The sequence below is a fragment of the Rhamphochromis sp. 'chilingali' genome, assembly GCF_963969265.1.
Source record: "Rhamphochromis sp. 'chilingali' genome assembly, chromosome: 16".
Taxonomy (NCBI): domain Eukaryota; kingdom Metazoa; phylum Chordata; class Actinopteri; order Cichliformes; family Cichlidae; genus Rhamphochromis; species Rhamphochromis sp. 'chilingali'.
This window is the reverse complement of record NC_137943.1, coordinates 8,471,101-8,496,049: the sequence shown is the minus strand read 5'-3', so window position 1 is coordinate 8,496,049 and position 24,949 is coordinate 8,471,101. Positions and strand designations below refer to the sequence as shown.

Here is a 24,949-nt window from a genome sequence, read left to right as displayed (position 1 = left end):
TTGCTTTATCTGAATTCATGGTACTGCAATGTACAATATTGAGTAGGTCTATTTGCTTTTTTGGTTGTTTGCAAATGTGTCTCCTGAAAATATGCCTTCTGAATGAACAATGGAAATCAAGGACTGCAGTGTTTTATGTAAAGAAGACTAGTGTGTTCCCCCTGATCTGTAAGTGTTTGCATATGATGCAAGTATGTGTCATTTTGTCAACAGAGTTACATTTTGACAAAGGAATGTTAGGTTTTGACAGCAGAGTTTAGGTTTTGGGAGTAGAGTTCCAATTTGGTGCAGCTGTGAATGGTATATTTCCCAGTGTTGTGTCATGTTTACTTGTGTTTAGGGTTTTGGCACAATGAGCAAAGTTTTGCAAAATGTGTTCAGGCAACGGGCAAAAACTGTATTATAACCAGGAATAACAAGGAAACAGGCCTCACCTGTTAGTGGGAAAGGGGAAGATTAAAAAGAGAAAAGAGAAATAAGAGCTAAATACAAACTCTCAGAAAGAGAAGACCGCAATTAAAGAGTAAAAAGAGAGGTACGAAAAAGACGTCTAGCAATCTGAGCTTAAAGCAGCATAGCTAAGGGAGGGTTAAAGGTCACCTGATCCAACCCTAACTGTATGTTTTTATAAAAAAAAGAAAAGAAAGAAAGCTCTAAGCCTAATCTTAAAAGTAGTGAGAATTAGGGTTAGTCTTCTGGATCCAAATTGGGAATTGGTTCCACAGGCCTGAAAGCTGCAGGCTCTGCCTCTCATTCTACTTTTAAATATGGCCTGTAACTGGTAATGGTATAGCGCTTTACTAGTCCATAAGGACCCCAAAGCGCTTTACACAGTCAGTCATCCACCCATTCATGCACACATTCACACACTGGTGATGGCAAGCTACATTGTAGCCACAGCCACCCTGGGGCGCACTGACAGAGGCGAGGCTGCCGGACACTGGCGCCACCGGCCACGATCACCCTCCATAGTAAATACCATAGTAACCACAAGTAAGCCAGCAGTCTGACAACAAAGTACTCAGTTAGGATAATAAGGCACTATGGCATCTTTAAGTTATGATGGGGCCTGATTATTCAAGACTTTGTATATGAGAAGGATTTTAAATTTGATTCCCTGATTTAGCAGGGAGCAAATGGTGAGAAACTAATATGGGAGAAATATGCATTTTGGATCAACAGAAGACTTTCCAGGGAACTTTGAAAACAGCCTGACAGTAATGAATCACAGTATTCCTGCCTATGAGTAACAAATAATGTGTATGTGTTAGTCCCCATAGGGAAATTACTCCTCTGCATTTAACCAATTCACCCAGTGAAGCAGTGGGCAGCCACCAATGCAGCGCCCGGGGAGCAGTGTGTAGGGACGGTACCTTGCTCAGGGGTACCTCAGGGTAGCCGTTCAGTGGAGTCAAAACCCCGACCTTCTGATCATGGGGCAACCACTCTACCTACCTGCCCCAAATGGACTAGCTTTTCAAAAATGACTCCAAAATTCCTCACACTGTTAGCAGACATCAGGGTAATGCCATCCAGAGTAGAAACCTGGTTAGAAACCACACTTTCTAAGATTTTTAGGGCTCAGGTACAATAACCTCAATTTGTTGGAGTCTAGGTGAAGAGAAATTCAGTCAGGAAATTCGGTCATTTGTGTACTGAAGACTTGTCTGTAGTTTAACTAATTGCTGGCTTCACAGATAAATATGATTGAGTATCATCTGCATAGCAATGTAAATGTATGCATTGTTTTATAACACTACCTGAGAGATGTAAAAATTCTTTTTTTCTCCTCAGTGTTTTAATCTGAACCAAAGAATTGTCAGTAGAGGTACATGAACATGTGTGAATGGATCTTTGTAAACTACCTTTGCGAGTGTGTGTGTACAGGACAAAAACAATCACACTTGGGTGCAGCAACCTTTATTGAAGGAGCTCTTATGAAACTACTGCGGCTGTGCATCCCCACGGTAAAAATATCTTCTTTAACAAAAAGGGTAGAGGCTAATACACTGAAACTAGTAGCACCACAGATAACAACAACAGCTCAGTGACTCTGAGCCAATGAAGATAACAACAACTTTGAACTTCCACTTAAGGTGATCTAAAAAGCTGTGTGTATTTTTCTGTGTGTGGGTAGGTGTGAGAAGTGCCATGTTTATTTTCAAGGTTTCCACCATGGCAGATTACAAGGTCACTGAACCAATGTATGCGTGTAAGCGTATGTGTGTGTGAAACTGAGGCTTTTCTGCTCCACAGACAATAAAGAACAGTTTTTTATCATTACTCTATTATTTGAACCAGCGACCATAGCACAGCTGTTTATGGACCAACGCCCCGAGGCTCTGTGTAAAACACACATTCACATGTAAATGATGTCCACACACTGAGAGGGTTCACACATACTCACAGACAGAACCACACAGGTAAGGTCGAGCTGTGGAGTTCTGGTGAAGCAGGCTTTCTACATAAGCCTATCTGATGTCACATCCTGTTTTGGTGATTTAATATAACTTTGACATAATGAACAGTGTGAGTTTTCTCCAATTGTGGACTAAGTTAACACTTAAAGATCATGGAGGTGGAGTTTAAAATAAATCAGTTCACAGCTGTGATTGGTCACTTCATTTTGCGTTACTGTCACACAACAGATCTGACACCACTTGAAAGAGTGGCTAGAGTTATAATGAAAATAAGAAAAAAGAATCCACATTAGACTCTAAACACAATCCTTGAAAGGGCAGGAGGTCCGGTCCTGGAGAGGCAAGTAAGTGCTGTTTCAAAGAGCCTTGTTTAAAGCTGAAGTCAGAGCTGACAGTGATACAGGGATACCTGAGTAGAAATCAGCCTAATGCAGATGAAAGCTAGAAATAGACACGTGCTAATACTGATGGCTCTCCAGGACCGGAGTTACCCATTTATTTGGCACTTTTTTACCCTGAACTTTACCTCCAAGGCAGAAATTTCTAAAAGTGGGAGGTTTAGGTCAAATACCTTCGTTTGGTTATGATCTCAGCGAAGGCACCGGGGTTTGTACACAGCCTAACATGGTCCGCCTTGGAGGATCAAGTTGGGGTAAAAAAAAAAAAAAGGTTTCTGGGTAATTTTTGAAGAAATTTACATTTTTTCTGCCACACAATCATTAGTCGTTTTGCGACTTTCTTTTCTTTTTTAAACACAGTGTACTGTAAATGAGTGAGACTGAATATTCATTGGACTAAAAATGTAAAGCGTATTAGTCCTGTTGTATGGTGTATCCCCATTCAGGGCATGGACACCCTGCGGGAGACGGTTTGGTAAAAGACCCCACGGAGCAGAGATGGGTAGTCTGGGAGACGGAACAGATGGCGCTGAGCGTATGTGATGTCGGCCAGCCGTCCTCTGCTCACCAGAGTGCGCAGGTTAGCCTCGCTGACCTGGGTGCCAGCTGAGATGACATAGAGCTCAATACCAGCATCCGCCACCTCGCGAACACGCTTCTCCAGGACAGGCTGGGTGACGCCCTGAGACCTGCCGTCAGAGAAGAGCACCAGCTTCTTACTGCCTGCTGATCCATCCCCGCGGGAGGCTAAAGTCCTGATTGCAAACTCCAAGGCCTGGGTCACGCTGGTGCCATCGTTTTGGAAGGTAGCTGCTTTAATTTCCTCAGACAACACCGTCAGATTGTGATTCAGCGGCGCGTCCAAGCGAGCATTCCGACTATACTGGCCCACACCCACTCTAATCTGGGCACCAAGCGATCTGTTTGCGTTCAGGAAGCGATCAGCCAAGTGTTGGGCAAAGGTTTTGCTTATTTCAAAGTTCTTCTGGCCTACGCTGGCCGAGCTGTCCATCATCACCAAAATATCGGTACTTTGAGGAAACTCGACTGCAATATAAGCAGAAATAATACACACAACACATCTGGTCAGAGATTTCCAGCACAGGAGAGAGAAACACAGCATTTATTTATGATGTCTTTAACATCCAGATTCTAATTTATTGTTGGTTTGGGGTTTTTTCGACTTTCGTTCACTGAATAACGTGACTGTGTTGAGATGTATTTTTTTCAAACAATCCTTAAAATAATATAGAAAAGGTGAGGCAGAGGCAGAAGTAACTAAAATTAAATTTTAGCCTAAAGCTTAGAGACAGAAACAGAAAAAGGGAATTCGTTCAGAGTTACCTCTAGCCACTAAGCACAAAACATAGAGGTAGGAGGGCTGACTCTGATCTGAACGTCAGAGCTCATGTGGGGTCTGTCACTGAGTCTCCTTCCTTCTGCTTTAAACTGTTCGACCTTTTCTAAGTCTGAGTAACACAAAGAAACTGATAACATGCTTTTATGCCAACAAAGCTGGATAATTGTAATGCCCTGCTAGCTGGTCGACTTAAAATGTGTTACATCAGCAGAAGTTAGATCATTTATTTGGAGATAAGAGAAAGATTATATTGATTCTGAAGTCTATACTGGCTGCCTGTCAGTAGTGAATTCAAAATCATTTTACTTGTTTTTAAACCACCTCGTGGCCTTATTCCAGTATCTATGTCTCACGTGCTGATGGCATATAAAGTATTTCAGGTCTTTTTCTTGTTCCAGTGTGGAGGAAGAAAATGTTTAGAGGCAGCCATGAGGTTTTACCCACATCGCTAAAACAGCAGCAGCACCCAAGAGCAACAGAAGGTTTTTGAAATCTCTAAAAAGAAATTTAAATCAAATCTTTTATGCTGAAAAGATTGGATTTGGGGTTTTCTTACATGTCCTACTGATGTCGCATATTTTTATTTGATTTTTTAAAATAACTTTCTATGTTTTTAACTATATCTTTAACTTTGTATTTTTGTTGCTATTTTATTTGTGATTATTTTTATTTTTACATTTTTAATGTAATATTTTAATATCTATTTTTAAATTGATTTAAGCTTTATTTGACTTACTCTTATCATACCTATAGGCCATTTCAAATTTAGATTTATTTCTTGTCTGCTGCATATTAATTTATTATATAATTTATTTGTTCCTCCTTATTATGTCTTTTTGACAGTTGTGAAGCACTTTGACCTGCACTAACCTGCATGAAAGGTGCTATAGAAAAATAGCTTTGAACAACTGATTTCTGAATGAGGGATGTAAGACATTGTCAAACCCAGTAAAATAGTACAAACATAATACAACCCAGTGTAACTGTGTATTGGAAAATAATATCAGACTTACTGGGACATCTGTAGTCTGGGCATTTCTTCTCTGTAACAGAAAGCACAAGATAAGTCAGTTTATTTCCAAATTACTGTTTCCAGCTGGTTAAATAACTGCAAGATCAGATACTGGCGTGTTGTTTTGTTACTACAAAGAAGTCTTTAATGTTTCTCTGTTACCGCAACTGACACAGACGCCTGGATATCGCTGTATATCGTGAATATGGTGTTGCTAAAACAACACTAATAACTAGATAAGGAGTGCATTCATAGGTTATTTAAATATGTGGAGCTGTGCTGTACCTTTACAGATTCTGTCTGTAAGGTTCTGCAGGAAGTTGTCGTCGAGAAGTTCAGCAAAGTTATCCAGCACGAAGGAAAAGCCTGGTTTGGGGTCGCTCTTACACACCACGTCGTCGAGCTGCTCTTGGTTGGGCTCACGGCCTGAGTAGTCCTTTACTCCTAAACCACCAACCTAGAGATGAAGCAGGGACCTTTTAGGGTTGCCTGTACAGGGATGTGATTCAACCTTCTACAGTGTGTGTTTCAAAGTGTGTCACACTTGCCTGGAGGCCTTTACCACAGAGTATGTTGAGGGGGGTCTTGTCTCTGTCGATATCAGAGCGTCCATCAGTGAGAACGAGAACGACTTTGTTCTCTTTCCTCATGACACTGATTGTGTTGCTCAAAGCAAAATCAAGGGCCTCGCCTGTGTACGTGGCCTCAGCTAGCCACTTCATGTCTCTCACTGCCCTACACACACACACACACACACACACACACACACACACACACACACACACACACACACAAAGAAAACGTGCTTAGCATTGAAACATAAGGCAAAATATACAACATGCTGTATTCAAAGGTTCTTTCATTTTATACATTTAAACAGTCATTTCTGTTTCCAGATAAGTAATTACCACTTAGAGTGTATTTAACTTAATAGCGACAGATCTATTTCTGATCAGATCTATAGTGCTGTTTTTTTAGGGTAGAAAAGTCCCTCATTGTCCATTATTGCCATTGTTTGTATTGAGAGCATCATAAAGGCATACAGGGGACGTTACTTTGGACTTCTGACCTGCTCGTCAAACTTTCTAATATTATCTTTAAAAACGCTTTAAAAACGACTTAAATATCCACTGCTTTTGTTTATATTGGCAGAATTTAGGGAATAATCCTGGTATATGGGGATTTGAAATATACTATTATAGTTTGCATCTATTTCTTTCAAGTTGACCCCAAAATGTCTTATAACTTTAAAGAAAATATTATCAAGAGAAAGAGAATGAGCGGCCTTGTTAGTTAGAAATCTAAGTTATACAGGAAACTCTCCATGTTCATGTCCGGTTATTGAAAAATCAATACCTATTATCTATTACCTGCTCCTGCATAATGTTTGTGTTATCAGCGTAAACATCTGCAATGCTACCCTTCTCTCATTTTTTACTGCACTGCAAAATTCTTAAAGTACATTTATAAAGAACAAAGAAAGCCAGAGACTCCTGCCGCACGCGTGTGTGAACTCACTGTTTGAATTCGGTGAGGCTTGAGGATAGTCTGACAGCTTCTTGGGCTCTTGATCCACTGTACTGGACAACACTCACTGTGGACTCGTCGACAGCAAACTGGAAAGAAAAAAACCCAAAGCACTGCATGGTGACTGTGTGTTTTGGTCTGTGTGTGTTTTCCTCTGTCAACATTTCTGTGTCCCACCCATCCTGACTAATTGCAACCAAACTGGGAGAGGAGAGTCACTGGAGAGACATAAAAGCATGTTCCAAACCCAAGAGAATATCTTTCATTCACACTTTTCTATTTTGAGGTTTGCTCTCGAGGCGAGCATTTCGTAACATCTCTGAAAAATAGCTTTAGCACCATTCTTGGAATGATTTTAAATAAACAACAAATCCCACAAAGGTCAAGCATGTGGCTGACAGATGGTGGTAGAGATTAGGAAAAAGGTGAAGAATATGAAATGCAATGCTGTTGAGGATGTTACCTTTACTTGCTGGTCTTTTATCAGCCTGTCAATGACTGTGATGATAAAGTCTTTGGCAAGAGCAAAGTTTGTAGAACCGATACTCTCTGAGCTGTCCACGATGAACGCCAGGTCCACTGGTGCACACTTACACTCTGGAGACACACACATGAATAATTTCATAAAGGCTAATCGTCAAAGTAGCTACAGACAGTGGAGAACAATATAGGCAATGACTCCAAACTCACCACAACAAGCTGGGGGTGATTAGAAGAGCATGGGGGAAAAAAACCACAAATCAAAGTTAATGAAATGCAGAAATAAATGTATCATGATACAATCTGCTTCGGTTTTCATTAGGGTTAGCCTAGCACTGAGCTAAAGAAGGCCAACTGTTTAAAGTGGCCCTATTATATCAATTTCCTGCACCATATTTGTATTTTAAGACTGTGTAAGCTTTGCTTTGGTTCAGTTTTAGCTGTTCTTTTCTTAAACTAAAAACTTGAAGCTCTCAAAATGCAATAAATGCCATCTTCTATTAAAGCACTAGCTTAAAATACCTGAAATACTCTGTGAAAAAAAGTGAAACAATCCTCAATGTTTACTCCATATTATGACCTAATGAAAGCTGCTGTTACTTTTTCTCTGGGCTGATGATCTAAACTCAAACGCTATCATTACAAGTTTCTGTGCCACACTGCTCTGCATCTGGCTTTCATTTCCAGTTGAAAGGAAACAAAGGAAGCGATATTAGCCTTAACATCTTTCCTGTTGTGAAGAAACGAGAAATGAGCAGGAAAATGCTTGTGGCACCTTCCCAAAGGACTGTGGCTGTGTTTTGAGCACTTCTCTTATGATACTTTTGCTGCATTGATGGGATGAATATACCAAATGGCGCAGCTGGTTATGAACAATGAATAAATCAAAAGGAATCAATGGTTTTGGACTTCAAGTCAACAATGGTAAATATAAAATCCTCTCATGCTAGGCACAAAACCGTCCAATACATCCAACACTTACAACCTCCAAAAGCAAACGTTTGGTCATGACCCTGTTCAAATAGGAAGATGACAACCTGCCAGTTCAATCAGCTCAGCAGTCCATAAGTGACCAGCAACCTCCAACTAAGACCAGTATGTCAGATGTCTGTCCATCATCCAGGTCATGGCAGCCTTAAGAGCTTGTCTTAACTTCTTTAGCTTGTCAAAACGTTTCACCTCTCATCATTCAACAGCACAACCCTCAGGTGTACACTTGTACTTAAAGGACAATGACAATGTTCATATTTTGGACCGAGTAGACAGATGGTTTGTAAAACCAGTAAAGGAGGCCACCTATGTCCATTGCTACATTGTAGCCACTGTCTTGAGATCCCTTCACTGTTGCTTCAACCCCCCACCTCACCTCAAGTGACATCAATAGGTCACATGACAGAGGAGGGCAGGGTCTCACAGTAGTTTCAGTCTTAAACACCGCTGATGGTATTAACCAATAGTCAGTAGCAGGTCAAGTAGCAGAACAACAGCTCTCAGGATCATTTCCAAAGGAGACAACACTCAGTAGACATTAAATACCTGAGACTCTCCACCTTTCGTTTTTAGTGATGAAGAAGCGTCTCTAAGTTCAGTTGTGTTCTTTTTTTCAAGCTCTTAAGAATATTTCAGATGCAGACCTATGATGGCCAGCAGATGTGCATAAACAGATGTTTGTGGACCATGTATAACTGTTTAAACACAAAGTTTATTTGGATTTTTTTTAAAAAGGAATGATGGTAGAGGACTATATTACATCAGTAGATGCTTATTTTGTTAAACACTGTTAGTGGAGCAACATCCATTCATTCATTTTCCAACACTTTTCAGGGTCTGGGACACAGGGTCAGCAGTCTAAGCAGAGATTTGGACTGCCTCATCTTTGCAGTAGCCTAAGCAATGATGCGGTGGCAGCACTCTGCACCACTCCTGATGCTACACCAATCCATCTGTCCATTTCCCTGAGATACCTGAGCAGCAACTCCTTTGTGACCTGGAATGAGCACTCTACTCTTTTCCAGCTGAGAACCATGGCCTCAGGCTTGGAAATGCTAATTCTCATTCCTGCTGTTTCACACTGGGCTATAAACTGCAAAAGCAGAGGAGATCCCGAGGCCACAAAACCAGAAACCCTTCTCTGCTTGACAATAACTAAAAATTGCCTATCCATAAAATTTATAACTAAAATCTGTGTGCAACCCTGCTGGTTCTTACCTTTGGCAGTGCAAACCAAGCTGTTACTAAGGTTGTATAGGCACAGAATGGCCCATGACAGCAGGGCAGACACTTCATACTACTAAAGCAATCCCAGAGGACACACTGAGGGATATCTTATTATTTTATTGTCTATAAAATACATGCAATATCCTTGAGAAGAAAAGGAGTTGGTCATATGTTCAACAACCAGGATGAAAATCAAATTGTTCCTCGTGGATCTGAGGGTCGACCAATGGACAGACTCTCCCAAAAGCACCCTAACAAAGAACATCCCAGAGAGCTGAGGTTTGCTGATTCTGCTAAAGTTGGACCACAACCTTGTTTTCCCTTCTTAAAAAGAAGAAACATCACCCCAGTTTGATAAACCAGAGGCACTATTGTTGAGTTCCATGCAGCTTTGCGTTGGTGTATCAACCTAGACAGCCCTCCAGTCGAGAAAGTTGCCCAGTCTACATGACACTGAACCCCACTGAAGTCTAGGTTCCTCAATTTTCTTTTTCAGTTTTTCACAAACCTACTTTTTCACAGTAGGTTTCTAAATTCCCCTCTGTATACCATCACCTTATCATGGTGGAGGGGATTAGATCCTATACTGGGATGGGTCTCTCAAGGAAAATTAGTGCTGGATATGGATGTCCAGTTTGACTAATACCCAGTATGGTTTCCTCCTCAGTTACAGTACAATCAGGTTCAAATTGAAAAGGATAAACAGAATAATTCCCTGTTTATCTTAATGTAAAGTCCAAGACTGTTTCAACTGTTCAACATCACTACCCAGACTGCACTGAGACTTTTTAAAAATCAGATTTAAATGGATGACGTTCGTTTTTAATCGAAGAGGCTATACATGTGTTTTTAGTTAGACTTTAAGCCATCCTTTTTTCTGACTGGGTGATCCTGACAACCAGAAGCTTCAAACAGCAGGTCTTCTGTTCTCTTAGTCAGAGCTCTTTGCCTGAGATGACCACATTAGGGAGATCCCCTGTTTATGACATCATACAAACCAAGACTGAAACTGACAATCTGAAGTCTTAACTTTTGGCTCACAGGGATTACTTGTACATATGCTGACCTCATTATCTGAAACATCTGCAATGTTTAACATTCGCACTCACCACTGTAACTGTAATATATACATACATATGAATGACAGAGAAAACTTTAACATAAAGAATTTAAATTCTGTGAGTGGGTGTTCAAGAAGGCAAACCGTTAAGTCTTGAACTTACAGCAGAGCTTCATAATGATATCCAGAATTTCACAATCCTGAAGAGAGAGGCAGAGGATACATTACAATATGGCCGCAGACCTACATCACATTACATAATATACAAACACGACACACAGCCAGCTCCCTGACTGCTTTTGAGCCGCTCCAAAGGAGAAGAAAATGAAAACATGACTACGTGATATTTTACTTAGAAGTCAGTGAGCGGCTATGGGGTTTTGTGTTCAGGAAATTGGTTGTGTGGCTTTGGACTGAACATACAGTATCAGTTGCAGATGCAAAACTTGCACAGCCTCAAGGGGGAATTAAGTGTGTTAGCACTCTGGTGCTACGGCTAAATTGAGGGCGAAGGCTCACATTAATTGGATTGCTTCAATTTTTATCTTGATACTCACATCGGCTCCTGGTGGTCCGGGAGGCCCTGGTGGTCCCTGAAAAGGAGATAGGGAGACTTGAGTGATTCGTCCTCCTGAAAAATGTCTATGTTTTTTTTGTTTTGTTTTTTCTTTTAAAAATCTGTCCAAAGGTCTATCTGGTCTGGCTTCAAGATGACAGAGGAAAGTTTTTGTGTTTTAGTTGGAATTAAAAAATATGGGGGGCTTCTTTGAAAAAGACGTTACTCCTCTGACTGTACGCAAGGTTCTCACCATGACTGAACCCACAATCCGCGCCCACACATTTCATGCTCGCCACTGTCGTTCTGCAAACATCTGAAACGTCCAAAAGTTCACTGCCACAGAATTTTGGGAGTCGTTTTTTTTTCTTCTCTCGACTGTAGGAAAACCATCTGTTATGTTTTAGCCGACATTAAAGCTCTGTTTAAGGGCACTCGTTTCTGCGTAAAAGACACCAGACTAGCACACACACATTACAGAATGAGAAAGACAGGAAAAGAGAGCGAGGGAGAGAGACAGCCGTTAATTGTAGAGAAGAACAGCACTCGGAGCACATGACGCAAACTTTTCAGTGGTTCCTCTCAGAGAGCGTGCGATCATTTAGATTAATGTCATATTTAGATTAAGCTTTGTTTATATTTTCACATGAAGCAACACCACAAAGTTTAAGGTTTAAGGAAACATAGGAATGATTGTTTTTCCATCTCTTAGCATGTGGTTTGGTGTTGTGGTGTCTGTCTGAAACATGGAAATGGACAGAGTTGAAAGCTGGCTGTGCTCTTGTTAGCTCACTTTCTTAAAGGCCTGCTAAGTCTGTATTTCTTTCCTATTAAGAAGAATTAATGTTTTAATGAATTAACTAATCAAGTGCACAAATAACATTAACAGAAAAAATATGTCAGCATTGCCCATGAATCTATGTTTTACACATTCATACACCACAAACATACGTGCACACTCCATGTCATTCTTACCGGCCTGCCCTCGGGCCCTCTGTGACCTTTGGCCCCTTTTGGTCCTAGAAGCCCTGGTTCGTTATTCTGTCAAAAAAGAGAAAATGAATGGAGATTAAAAGAAAGGGTCACACCTTTGGTTTGTTTTTCTCTTTTGAAATAAATGATTGTAAATCTTTTCAAATTACAGGATGAAAAGCTATTTAAAGAAACTAAGTTGATTTACACACTAATCACAATGAACGTGCAATGCTGTGTGGCAAAGCACTGCTAAACAATAACCACAGCTCATAGTTTTGTCTAAACTGGAAACAGCTGCAGTGGCACACACTTTTTAGATCCAGAGTCCAACTAAAACCTTCATACTGACTTACTGTATAAGTGATTACCTGACTGCAAAACAACCTGATTAGTGTGTGTGTGTTCATTTGTTTACTTTTTTTATGACTCTGTGCTTGACTATGGAAATAAGTAATAAATGTAAAACTTCAGAAGAGTTTTGTCTCCGAGTGTGGTAGTTCATATCATAAAAGTGGAGGAGAAGGAGAAAGTGGAGCACCGTCATTTATTTTTGTGTATACAAAGACAATGCATTCCTGCTTGCTCCACACACAGTTTCAGAAATTGTAAGCACGAGTTTGTTGCCTGATCTTGGAGAAATCCACTGAAGTGCTGTGCCATGTCTCATCATGGCCAGCTATCTAACTATGCAGCGGGCTAAAGGAGCCAAAGCCCCTGCAGCTGCTGCACCCTGACACACAGCTGATCGCTGTGAGAGCTACTGTAAACAAATTGATTTAGGACAATGATCACATCGTTGAATTTGAATGTTCCCACAGATACTTTTACACACTTAAAAATTTGAGAATGACGGCAGGCAGCTGAAATGAATTTCACAATAATCCAAAACTGAAAGCAGATACCAAAATAAAAGAAGATTTTAAAAAAAAATCTTTGAAACACACGAGAAGAGCAGAAACTGTTTTAAAGTGGGTGCTTGTGTGCTTTAAACGGCTCATTTTGGATAAAAGTGTATTTACTCTCTTTTTTTAAAACGACTTCATAAACAATGTGAATGAAAATATTACAGATCATTAATGGACAAATGTCTGTCCTAGAAACCTTCTGATTGGGAGTGACATGTAAGGCAGGAAGCAGTGTAAGCAAAAGGGACTAGCTCACAGTGTAAAGTCACAACCAGCAGATCTGCACTCCTGCAACACAACCATCTACCTACAGTGGACAGATACAGCGGAGACATGAGGGCTGTTGGGGAGACGGTACTGCCAACCATCTGGCTTTTTCACACACATGCCAACAGACGTGAGCCTTTAATAGGAACACACACGTGTGCACACACACGCACACACACACATATATCTCAACATACATGTGCACACAATGCATGTGACTCCAATTACTGCTCAACTTCAAATGCTAGGATGTAATGAACATGAACTACATCATCCATAGTTACACAAACAGCCAGACAAATCATAGGCTTGATTTTATGGCGTTATATTTAGCGATCACATCCAGATGCAACTGTTTGTCATACCTTTTGCAGGATATGATCTTAAAAGTATGTTAGCCACAACTTTAAATAGGTGGGAAAGCCACACGCCGTTCACAGCCTTCCACCATCCAACAAAAAGCTTTTTTGTGAACAGCTGAGAATGTGGAAACAAGAAAGTCACTGTCTAGGGAGAAAGACATAAGAAGAAAACAGAAATGCATGCATGCCTCTGAGAATGAGTGGAACATAATAACTTCTTTCTGTTCACTGAGATATACAAAAAATGGCATCTAATTATGTTAACTATGGTTTTTTTAGTCTACGATTTTGTCATGGACCGATACAGGGTGCGGTGTGGAAATTAAACCATTGTTAAATGGTACGTCATTTTGGTAACTAACTGGACTTGTTTTCCAAACCTAGATAAGAGAACAGTCACCACTGGACCACTGTCCAAATACAAGGCTGCAGGCAACAACAGGTTAGCTTAGCACCCATTCTGCTAAACTAATTCCTGTGTGTTCAAAGTGGTTTACAATGACAGCATGCACCCACTAGCACTTCTAAAAGCTCATATATATATATATCTTTTGTGCAGAATGCTGATTTATGTACCAGGTCAGCCCTTTTGGCATACCTCAAACAAGTATCATTGGGTTGAGTTAAGCTATAGTCTTCATGCTTTATGCTAAGCTAACCAGATAATTTGGGTTGCCTCATGTATTCATTTAACAGAATATGCCCATTACTCTGCTGTCAGAGTGAATGTATCATGTACATTACTGAAACATTACTACAGTACCAAACAAATTTTAGTAAAATATTGGGTGACTGGGTGAATTGTACGGCATCTTATCCTGCTCTGGCTGCAGTAACATAAAGCTTTGATGAGTGGTAAACTGATCTGGCACTGTAAATCCACAGCTCACAGAGTGTGACTGTTCTGCAGAAAAAGGTCAGGGTGCACCGATGTATGGATAGAAACTTTTAAGCCATGAAACTCGAACCCTGGAAGTGAAATTATTTAAATGTAAACACGGCCAAGTTGAACCAGGGGTTACAGAGGACGGGAATAAGCTCTCTCTCGCTCTCTCTCTCACACACACACACACACACACACACACACACACACACACACACACACACACACACACACACACACTCCAGAAAAAAAGTAATGCAGTCCCCTCATCGTCTCTGCTCACTTCCTGGTAGCCTTGACAACAACATATACACAGCTGCATCAGCTCAAAGCCCTCATCCCCAATGTGTTCAAAAGTACTTAAAGCATTTCCAGCTGCTGAACAGGAGGAAAGTGTGGGAGAAAGACAAAAAAACAAGAGCAGCAAAATACTTCTAGACTACAGAAGAAAAAAAAAATAATGAAAAGCAGAAAAGACAAAAAGTCACTTTGTAGTATGAGACGTGTTAAAAGACGGCAAATGAATAAGGAGATATGAAAATATATCTAAAATAGTAGCCGTGTGACTCATATCCTGTCAGCTCTCTGCGCCAAGAAAGGAAAGGAGGAAAGATAAAATGAGATCAAGAGCGAGTAGCAACTCAAAAAGGGAAAAGAAGTCAGAGTTGGACTTACATCGGGGCCTGGATCTCCGGGCTCGCCATCATCTCCTTTGGGTCCAGGCGTCCCCCTGCCACCCTGATAAATGCACAGCAGATATAAACAGTTACAGGGGAGCACTGGCAAAGACAGATGATTAAATGATAATGATGATAAAAGGGCTAACAAAGCCCATTAATTTTAGCTCAGTTAATCGCTGCCTCTAACAAACGTGCATCCCAACATCTGATCTCAAATTAAAAAAAGAGTGCCCTGATTGTCTATGTAAAAAAAAAAAAGAAGAGCCTACCGGCTCACCCGGGTCTCCACGGGGCCCAGGATAACCCTAAAAAATAAAACCACATAAGCATCAAAAATATACATAGTTACAGCGAGAAAGCTGCTCCACACTTGAGATGCCCTAACTACCTACCTGGAAACCATGACAACCTTCTGTGCCATTTCCTGGAGCACCATCCGCTCCCTGAAAATAAGAAAGAGAGACACTTACAGATCCATCTGCACACACACACGACCGGAGTTATGATCGATAGCACACATCTGTCTCCCCCCTTTCTCACTCACCCTCTCTCCCATAGGGCCTCTGTCTCCTGGAGCTCCTTTGATTCCTCTCGGCCCTCTGGGTCCCTGAGAGAAGAAAGGAATGATGAGATTAGAAACACATGAAATGCAACATGAAAACATTTGGATATTGCTGACAGATACTGAGTGTGTGTGTGTGTGTGTGTGTGTGTGTGTGTGTGTGTGTGTGTGTGTGTGTGTGTGTGTGTGTGTGTGTGTGTGCGTGTGTGTGTGTGTGTCTTTGAGTTAATGTGTGGACCAAGACTGTGAACCAGTTCTATTTCTTGAAATTTCCACCTGAAAAACACCTAAAAAAACTCTCCCTGATCACATCAGTGGGATCAGACGGAAGTTCAAATTCTAAATCAGAAAGTAAATAGCAGCCTCTCTCGTGATGATTCAGTAAATAATCATGTGATTCAGTGAGCTCTAAAACCAAATTTGATTAATCAGAAAAGAAACACAAACAAAAGTGCAGCATCTGTTTTACTGACAGTAATACTGAGCACTGATCCGTTTTAATAACAGACACGTCAGTCCCATATAAAGGCTTAACAGTAACTATTAGTATCTGCAATCTGTCAGAGATTCTGGCAAGCTGACTGCCTAGATTGTGTGATAACGAGCATCAAACCACCAACAGACATGACAAATGAAAACAAAGCTGACTCACAAAATTTTTATGGATTTAAAGCTACATCAGCGGGTTTGTAGCACTTTAGCCTTTGCTATCTGAAAACACAGAGTCAAATCTTTACTATTACTTTGTAAATGACATGAAAGTATGAGACAGTCTCTGTTTGCTTCTAACGTTCGTCAACTTTAAACAAAAAGGCAGACCAAAAAAGTCTCTCATGTAAAATTACAGTTTTAACTTTGGCAGATAAAGGGCAGTTCATTTAGGAGCCTCTCGCTCATGGAGGAACAACAAACTCCCAGAGTCTTCAAACACTCCTGCACTTTCATTATAACCTGTACATTTGTTTTGTTGGACTCACTTCTGATCCGGCTTGGCCTTCATCTCCTCTGTACCCGGGAGGCCCGGGCTTGCCAGCTTCACCCTGGAAAACAACAACATTAATGACAAACTGTTTAAACACTTTTACTGTACATAACAAAAAGGGGGATTTAAAAAAAAATAAAGTTTTAACAGCGTCACTATTTAACAACTACACTTCCCATGAGTCTTTGCCTGAGGAAAAGTTTCTCAATTTACTCAACTCTTCCCATCGCTGTGTCTATGTGAGCAGATAATCGCCCGGAGAGCAGTGAAAAAAGAAATTATGTTCTCTGCATTGTAACATTATTCAGTAGGATGTTGTGAAACAATTAAAAGTCACTGCTAAGATCTGGTAACATCTGGATCAATCTGAAATGCCGTATACGATATTTAGGTTTGGATTTAGGTTTTGGACTTTCAAGCAATAAGACAAACACACCACAGCACTTCTTTATATTCTAGTTAACACACAAAAAATACTGTTAAACACTCCTGTAGAGTAATGCTATGCCGTTATTCCGGTTGTCCGTTATTCCATGTTTTCCATACTAATCATTTCCTTAGTGTTCACTGACAAGGAAAGTAGCACAGTCAGAAGCACAAAAGAGCCATTGAACGCTCTGACATCACGGAGGTTGCCGCAGCTGATGCTTGTAACGTATTATTATTATTACACTGCCTGGTGCCTTATTAAGAAAAACCATGGTGAGGCTTTGGCTTGAGAGGACGGAGAGAAGAACTGAGTCAGAGGGGAAAGAGTGACTGTTGATGTTCCCAGGAAGAGGAGTAAAATGGAGAATAAGAGGAGGGGAGTTGGGGTTAAAGCAGGGAGGAGTGGGCAGCACTGCGGGGACACAGCCAGGTCTTACTTCTGGAAAACCTGGCCAGTTTATCCCCACTTAACATGAAATATGCACAACTGCTCACATGTGCGCATGCAGCCACTAACATGTTCCTACGAAAGGAAAAAAAGGATAATTCCAGAGAAAGAGCGAGTGGTTTATAGTTGGGGCTGTGCCGTGCTACACCACGCAGCATTGTAAGCAGGGCCGCTAACTGCTCGTGCCTGCTCGAATGCCTGCATGGTTGCTCATATTTGAGTGAGTGTTTCTGTCTTACGGGGGCGCCGTTGGGGCCAGTTGTGCCCTCCCTCCCTTGTTCTCCGCGGGGTCCTGGATCCCCCTGGCAAGGAAAAGAACAAATGTATAAATTAGACTAAAGGCATTCAAGACAGTAACAAAAGACAAGGAACGCAGACAGAGCCAGGCTTTAAAAAACAGTCAGCTCAGTGGGAGTACATGAGGAATTACACAAAAACTGTTCTATTAAGGTCAGTGTGGTTACAGTGGACTCACTATACTGTACACGTGCCAAACTGAATTTCCCATGAATTTCTGAGGAGAAAATGCTGAACTGGTGAAGGCCCGTGAGGGACTGGGGTTAAACCTTTTATCAGCACTTACCGGTTCTCCTCTTGGGCCTCGGTTTCCACGGGAACCTTGCTCCCCCTTCTCTCCAGGTAGCCCCTACGAGAGATTTTTGAGACGGTAACGTGCATTTTGGTAGCTGTCACACACAAAAACACCATTTTAAAGTTAATATATTTACTTTCTCGCCCGCAGGTCCATCATTCCCTGGTAATCCCTGAAATGCAAACATAGCAGAAACTTATAGAAGCTACAGTGAAAGTCATGAACTTCATTTTTTTTTGGTTTTATCCAGCTTTATCGCTTACATCTTCGCCGCGCTCTCCTTTGTCCCCGTCAGGACCACGAGGGCCTGGATCACCCTGTCACGACAAACATGGTTAATTCTGTATCAAAGTTCCTGCTTTGTCATCTCTCGTCGTTTCTGTGTTTCTCTGTACACTGACTCACCTTTGGGCCCAATGGTCCATAGTTTCCAGGTCGTCCTGGTTCGCCGTCCCTCCCGGGATCTCCCTGGAATGAGCACACAGCACCTTAATACAGGGCGTTAAAGGCCACACAAAATTCTAGCACCCAGAACTCCTTCTCTCTTACTTTTTCTCCTTTAATTCCATAAGAGCCAGGGTCTCCCTTTGGTCCATGCTCTCCCTGCGAGCCCTGGAAACACACAACACAGAGACAGTTTCAATGCATGATCAGAAGCAGCTGAGGTAACACTCCATCTTGGAGGCTGCCGTACTTGTAAGCTCATGTATATGTGTGTATGTTTATGTTCAGAAAAGAATGTAAACTAAGCCAAAGATTAAAGAGCACATGGTCTGGTCTGCTGGAGATACCAGGCAGAATTTGTGTTTGGACCAAATAAAAAGAAAGAGAGCGACATTCCTAGGCATGCACACAATAGCTAACGGCTAATCTATAAACAAAGACGCTGAAAACAGCATTGGCTTATCTGAGGGTGTGTTAAAGTGTTCAGGAGTGTAATTAAGACAAAACATAAACTCTGTTTGTCCCAATGTCGACACATCTGATTGCACATTTGCAACTTTTCTAATTAGTGTCATGGATCTCATGATTAGCTCCCATTTGCACTTGGCCATGAGTGTTAATGGTGCTCGATTAAAGGTCATAAAAGGTTCAATGTATATATTTAAACTCACGTCTTGTCCAGGAGAGCCTTTACAGCCAGCAAGTCCAGGGAAACCAGGTTCACCCTAAAGGGGAAAACACACAAAAACATCTAAAAAACGGATACATCTGAGAGGAGAAAGATGGACGCATCAGATGGCCGGACTTTACTCACCTTGCGTCCGTCGATTCCATCCTTTCCCCTTTGACCTTTGTCTCCCTGAGAAGATGGAACAGATGGAAAGAATAGAAAGAATTAAAGCGAGAGGAAACCATAAGATTCCAGGGCAACCGCCGGTACAACGGCCTCTCTCTCTGAAGACAAGAAGTCAATATTAGCTCACCTTGTAGCCTTTGTGTCCTCTGTCACCCTGCAGAAAACACACAAACACAGAGTCAGTCACTCGAGAATATTAAAGCACAGAACTGAATCTTACTAAAATATATATTTTGGGGGTATCTGACAGTACCTTCCCTCCTCTTGGGCCACGGTCTCCCTAGAAACAGAAACACATACGTCATTATTATTACACAGCATGGGGGATGAGGTGAATGATAAGGTGGGAAAACTGACTGGAGGTCAGCGGTCATGACTAGACAAACATACACATACTCAGTGTTACCAGACTGCCTCCTCTTGAGAAGTCAAACTTAATTTACTTGGAGCAGGATTAATATCCTTCTAGTTTACTTAATAGTGCAGAAAATTTAAAAAACAAATAAATACTTTGCTTCAAAATATCATGAAGGCTCCCTTAGATCCCAGCTCCAATCTATCAGCATGTTTTATTAAGTGCACTGTACCTTCATTCCACTGTAACCGACAGGACCAGGGTCGCCAATCCTGCCCTGTAAGAAAGAAATGGGATAAACGGACAGTTTTTTCAGCAGGTGCACCAAGTGTTGGATGCCACATACTTTTTATGCTTATTATTGGAGGAAGCCACCTACCACATCACCAACATCTCCCTTCTCTCCTGGCATCCCTGGTCTACCTATTTCTCCCTGTAGAGAGAAGGGGAGGATGGAGGTTAGTCAACAAGGTTTAAATGGGACGGTTGGAGATCTGTACATAACTACATCTCTCAATTTTCCCAACAGCTATCCCACCTTAGAGCCAGATTCTCCATCTGGTCCTTTGTCCCCTCCAGGAGCCTGTAGGCAAACAAAAGTTAGCTCCAAAAATATAGTCCAAAGAGAAATCACGCTTGTGACTTATAAAATAAAAAAGGTAGTACTTACAACGCAGTCAAACGAGCAACACTGGAAAAAAAGAACAAAAGATTTTAAAAAATGAAAAGTGTGTCTGTGCGTCTATGGCTGTACAGAAGATTGGATACTTAGTTTTGCTCAAATCTAAGTAAGACATGCTGTTAGGCGGGTGCGATCACACTGGAAATACAAAAAAACCATGTTTTCTGGTGTCACCTGAACCTCTCACATACACAGCGGTAAAAACAAAACAAGCTATTATAGTTTTAATAGTAATCGCAGTAATCTCAATTAGCTTTTGGATGTGGTGGCTGTAGCATCTAGTGTGTTCCCTCAGTGACCTCTCCTAGTTTCCTGTTTAGTGAAGTTGTTTAGTGAAGTTTACATCTCAGTGAAGATTCACTGAGATGTTCACTTGCCTCAAGGACCTTGAGGCAACTGTTGTAAATTGGTGCTGTATAAATAAAACTGAATTGAATTGAAATATGCAGCACAAAAAAAAAAAAAAAAAAAAAAAAAGAGTACAGCAGAGAACCCTGGTTTTTAAATACTGCATTTTGACTCAAAATGAATCAGCAGAGCTCATCAGATACAAATAAGATGTTAGGCTGTTTCTTTAAAAGCACAGTGCTTAATATTTACTCAGCCAAAAATATGTTTGAACAAACAAGAGCTGAACATTATTGGTGACATTTTTTTTTCTAGCCAGCCTTCTCAGCCCCAAACATGAGAAAACCCAGGCCGGCTTCTGCAGCAAAGCATGCAACAAGCAGTGAAGTTAACTTTATCTAAATAAAAATAAATAAATAAATAATTGGACATACCACATCCTTTGTTTCATTTGTCTGGAAAGAAGAGATAAACCAGGAGTTAGTTTGAAATCCAAATGTTTCAATGTTCAGAGACGAGAGAGAGAAGAGAAGAGAAGAGAAGAGAAGAGAAGAGAAGAGAAGAGAAGAGAAGAGAAGAGAAGAGACGTACGATCATGTTAATGATGGTTTCAATGGTTGCCATCTTGCTGGTTCTGAGGTCATCTGCAGCAGTGAAGTTCTGTCTGTAGTTGCGGTCTGTGGCAATGAGAGACAGCCTGGCTTCCTGTAAATCAAACACAAACATCTTTATCTACGATCTGGCCACACTAGTATCCGAATGATTAAGATTAACATCTGCCAACATGTTCTTCCTGACATTAGCCGGTAGAGGAAAATTGTGAAATCCACCACGCAGAGATTCCTGGCATAACATGGTATTAAGATTAATGATACTTGTTTTTAACTGACTGTGAACAGAACACATTAAAAAAAGCATTTTCAATACAGTGCATGCAGAGTTTAATCTGTATATCTGTTTAATCTAAAGAAGCCATGGTGGAATCAAAAACATTTGGAAAGATAATAATTTGTTTTTCCAGAATTCTATTTTCTTCAATTCACTGTCTCTTAAACTGTTTCACTGTGCTGTGGGGTTTACACTTGAGCTATGCTGGATTTGTCTTTAAAGCAGACCTTTTATGCTCTTTTTTTTTTTTTTTTTTTGCTCCACGTTTGCATGATTCACAGTCTAAACAAGCCTTGTTTATCTTTAATCGAGTCATCCTACAACCCATCAATTCAATGACCTGTCTGAAATTAAGCATCCCTCCCTCCTCCTTACTGCCTGTTTTCATCTTATTGGCTGGTGCTCAGAAACAGAAACAGGTGGGAGGAGCTTCTGTGCTTACAACCTGATATAGCCATATTAGAAGTTTCAGCTTTTACTGATATCCAGCAGAGCCTAGAGCTGCCTTAGCTAACACTCTGACCTCATTATCTGAACACTTGAGAAAAAGAGAAAAAGTGGACTACGCTCTTTAGCTTCATATGGCATCAGAAAGCTGAGTTGACCAGATCATCCAAAGAAAAACATCTTCTTAGTATGACATTTCTGTCTTAATGCATTTGCAAACAGGATTTGGTTTATAATCATAAGACTTATCCCTTATATTTCACAATTTAAAAAAACTAGAACAGATGTCTTCATCAGAGATCAAATAACCGTTATCATGTACACATGGCTATGTAAGTATAAACCTATGAAAATAAGACTGAAACTGATTTAAGTATCAAACTCTGAAATCAAAATTAACTTATAATAGCTAATTAGTGAAAATGACACGCCAAACCTTAACTCCCCCAAAATGTATTTGAGCAATGCACGGCTTCATTTGTGCAAAGTTTAATAAATGATCTGTATGTGTGTGTATGCGTTGTACCTCCTGGTCAGGTGAGATGGCGACAGCGAACACTTTGACCCCGTGTAGCTTGGCTTCGTTAGCAGCCTCCTGCACACCTCCACATGGCTCTTTGTAACCAGTAATAGGATGTCCATCAGTCACCACCACCAAATACTTGTTCTCATGGTAATGGGAACCCCTGCAAGCAGGTACACACGTATGCAAACACATTCAGAAATGTTGTCAGCGTCTTTATTATTTCAGGATGAAACTATGCGCGTGCTGTTATTACCCAATGAGCAGCTCAGCGAGGCCCCTCTTGATGGCACAGTCGGTGTACGTGCCCTTGCCGATGTACGCGATGTTGTCGATGGCTGTCTTCAGGGCATTGCGTTCGGTATTCAAGTCACTCAGCTCCTTCACCAGTTTGACTTCGTCACTGTAGTGCAGCGCTCCTGAGTTCCATGTCAGGATGCGGTCACACTGGTGGCGCCTGGATAAGCAATGGTATTAAAATCAAACATGGTACAGACAGGCAGGGGTGGACCAGAACTATGCAGATTCAATCACAGTCATAGTCAGAGGGCTTTCTTTAAGTTTTTCTTTTTCATTCTGCTTCACACTTTCATCCCATTATATTTCATATAAAAGTAATTGGCAGAGTTCTGTCATTTGATTAAAAAAATCTAAGCCCAGGTGTTTAAAAGTTACTCTATGTTACATTTCCCCAACTACAGCCACTGTAAGTAGTGGGTGTGGTGGGTAGGCCAAAAGGACTCTGCACCTGTAGCCACGCCCACAGTGTATCCGAGTATGCTGTACAGTGCTCCTTACTGGTACCTGAACACTTCCTCCAGAACTGAAGGTAATGTGTGTGTGTGTGTGTGTGTGTGTGTGTTTCTTACATGTCTTTGAGTTGATCTATGAAGTCCTTGGCGAAATTTTTGATCTGGTCAATATAATAGGAATCCGGTGTCCTTCTGAGGGCAACACTCTCAGATGTATCCAGGACGAAGAACAGGTCAACAGGACACTCTGTTCACAAAGCAGATAATCAATGACTGTGATCAGCAAATATAATCCCACGATTTAAAAAAAAAAATGAAGAAGAACGAAAAAATGATCCAACTAATGTGATTTCTAGCTGCTTAGATTTCTCTAAACGTGTTAACAATCAGCTTCAACACTGGTGAAACCAGCAGAAGTCATTACTTCAGCACCAGAGGCCTACAGCTCATTATAATGAGCAACATTAGATCATCTCATTGGCTGATCATGTCATACAGGTAGGAAACCTCAGCAGACTATCTGCATCTATAACATGGCTGTTTGCACAAACACCTGTCCTATGACTCCTGTCACCTCGGTGGGGGAGCCGGCCTGAGGTTCTCGGCTACTCTGACATCACATATCAGTCTGCTTTACAGCCAACACCTCACATGACCATTAGGTAAAACGATAGCGGACTAGGATTCTATCATCTTGGTTGTTAGTGCATCAAAATACAGCAAACAAACGACTTCATTGCATTCGACACAATAAACACACTTCAAGTGCAAAAGAATCGCACTAGAACATCTGCTTGGAAAGCACCAGATGTTTTCAGCAAACCTACCAGCAACTCTGCGCCGTTGGTCCTGCTGTAGTTGCGCTCCAGCCATGAAAACGCACAGCAGCGCGAGGAGACTTCTGAGAGTCTCCATGATTAAACTGTGAAAGAACAACTAAACCACGGCACCCAACCCCCGACAAAAAACAACTGCGGCCCCAAGCCCCACACCTCTAAACTGATTTCGTGAAGTTTTGGCGATCCAGAGGTCTGAGGTTTCTCCGAGGCGAAACCCAAGAGCGCGCAGAGGAGGACCAGAGCGCACGGTGAGGGGAGAGGAGGGGGGAGCAGGAGGAGGAGGAGGAGTTTGTAAAGCTTTCTCTAAGGAAGCTGATGAGAAGCAATGTACCAGAGCCCGCACGGACCAGCAGTTTACGCCAATTACCCAGATGTGCACGCTTCCTTAAAAGGGGCCAAACAATAAACTGGTGACTGTCAGCGAGACTTCAGCATTCACAGAGCTGATTCTTTTTATTTTGGCATAAAGAGAAAATGTGGAAACTGGACATTTAGTTTTTCAGTTTCACATCGTTTATAGAGAACGCCCCTTTAATGTTATTTGGTCACTACGCGGCTGCCCCTTCATCAAACTGCCTACATGTCACCCACAAAAATCAAGAAACGCAAACCAGAATAGATGAAGCTGAAATCACTTCATGTTGCTTAATGAAAACCATGTGGCGCACATCTTGGAAGCATTTTGAGCTCTATTCCTGCA

At 41.3% G+C, this 24,949-nt stretch overlaps 1 protein-coding gene across 1 annotated transcript; it reads right to left on the bottom strand.

The window, feature by feature from the left end:
• Positions 1–1,904: 1,904 nt before the first annotated feature.
• On the bottom strand, positions 1,905–24,512 carry col6a1 (collagen, type VI, alpha 1). Its single transcript, XM_080862058.1, has 35 exons — positions 24,238–24,512; positions 23,528–23,657; positions 22,915–23,115; positions 22,662–22,821; positions 21,392–21,505; positions 21,235–21,255; positions 20,441–20,461; positions 20,309–20,353; positions 20,150–20,203; positions 20,003–20,047; positions 19,669–19,695; positions 19,543–19,569; positions 19,374–19,418; positions 19,231–19,284; positions 18,665–18,727; positions 18,521–18,583; positions 18,379–18,432; positions 18,252–18,287; positions 18,107–18,169; positions 17,763–17,825; positions 16,642–16,704; positions 15,647–15,709; positions 15,495–15,545; positions 15,372–15,407; positions 15,098–15,160; positions 12,006–12,071; positions 11,032–11,067; positions 10,638–10,674; positions 7,408–7,416; positions 7,181–7,314; positions 6,709–6,806; positions 5,739–5,925; positions 5,476–5,647; positions 5,192–5,221; positions 1,905–3,865 (listed from the first exon to the last, which is right to left on the bottom strand). The coding sequence occupies exons 1-35, from the start codon at positions 24,323–24,325 to the stop codon at positions 3,261–3,263; spliced, it is 3,024 nt and encodes a 1,007-aa protein (XP_080718184.1). The 5' UTR covers positions 24,326–24,512; the 3' UTR covers positions 1,905–3,260.
• Between the last annotated feature and the right edge of the window lie 437 nt (positions 24,513–24,949).

Bases quoted from the DNA above. Each gene is read 5' to 3' on its own strand.
- col6a1 (XM_080862058.1), bottom strand. From the start codon at position 24,325: ATGGAGACTCTCAGAAGTCTCCTCGCGCTGCTGTGCGTTTTCATGGCT. The intron at 23,116-23,527 runs GTAAGAAACACA...TTGCTTATCCAG, and splicing joins ATAGATCAACTCAAAGACAT to GCGCCACCAGTGTGACCGCA. The intron at 20,354-20,440 runs GTAAGTACTACC...GTTTGCCTACAG, and splicing joins GTTGCTCGTTTGACTGCGTT to GCTCCTGGAGGGGACAAAGG.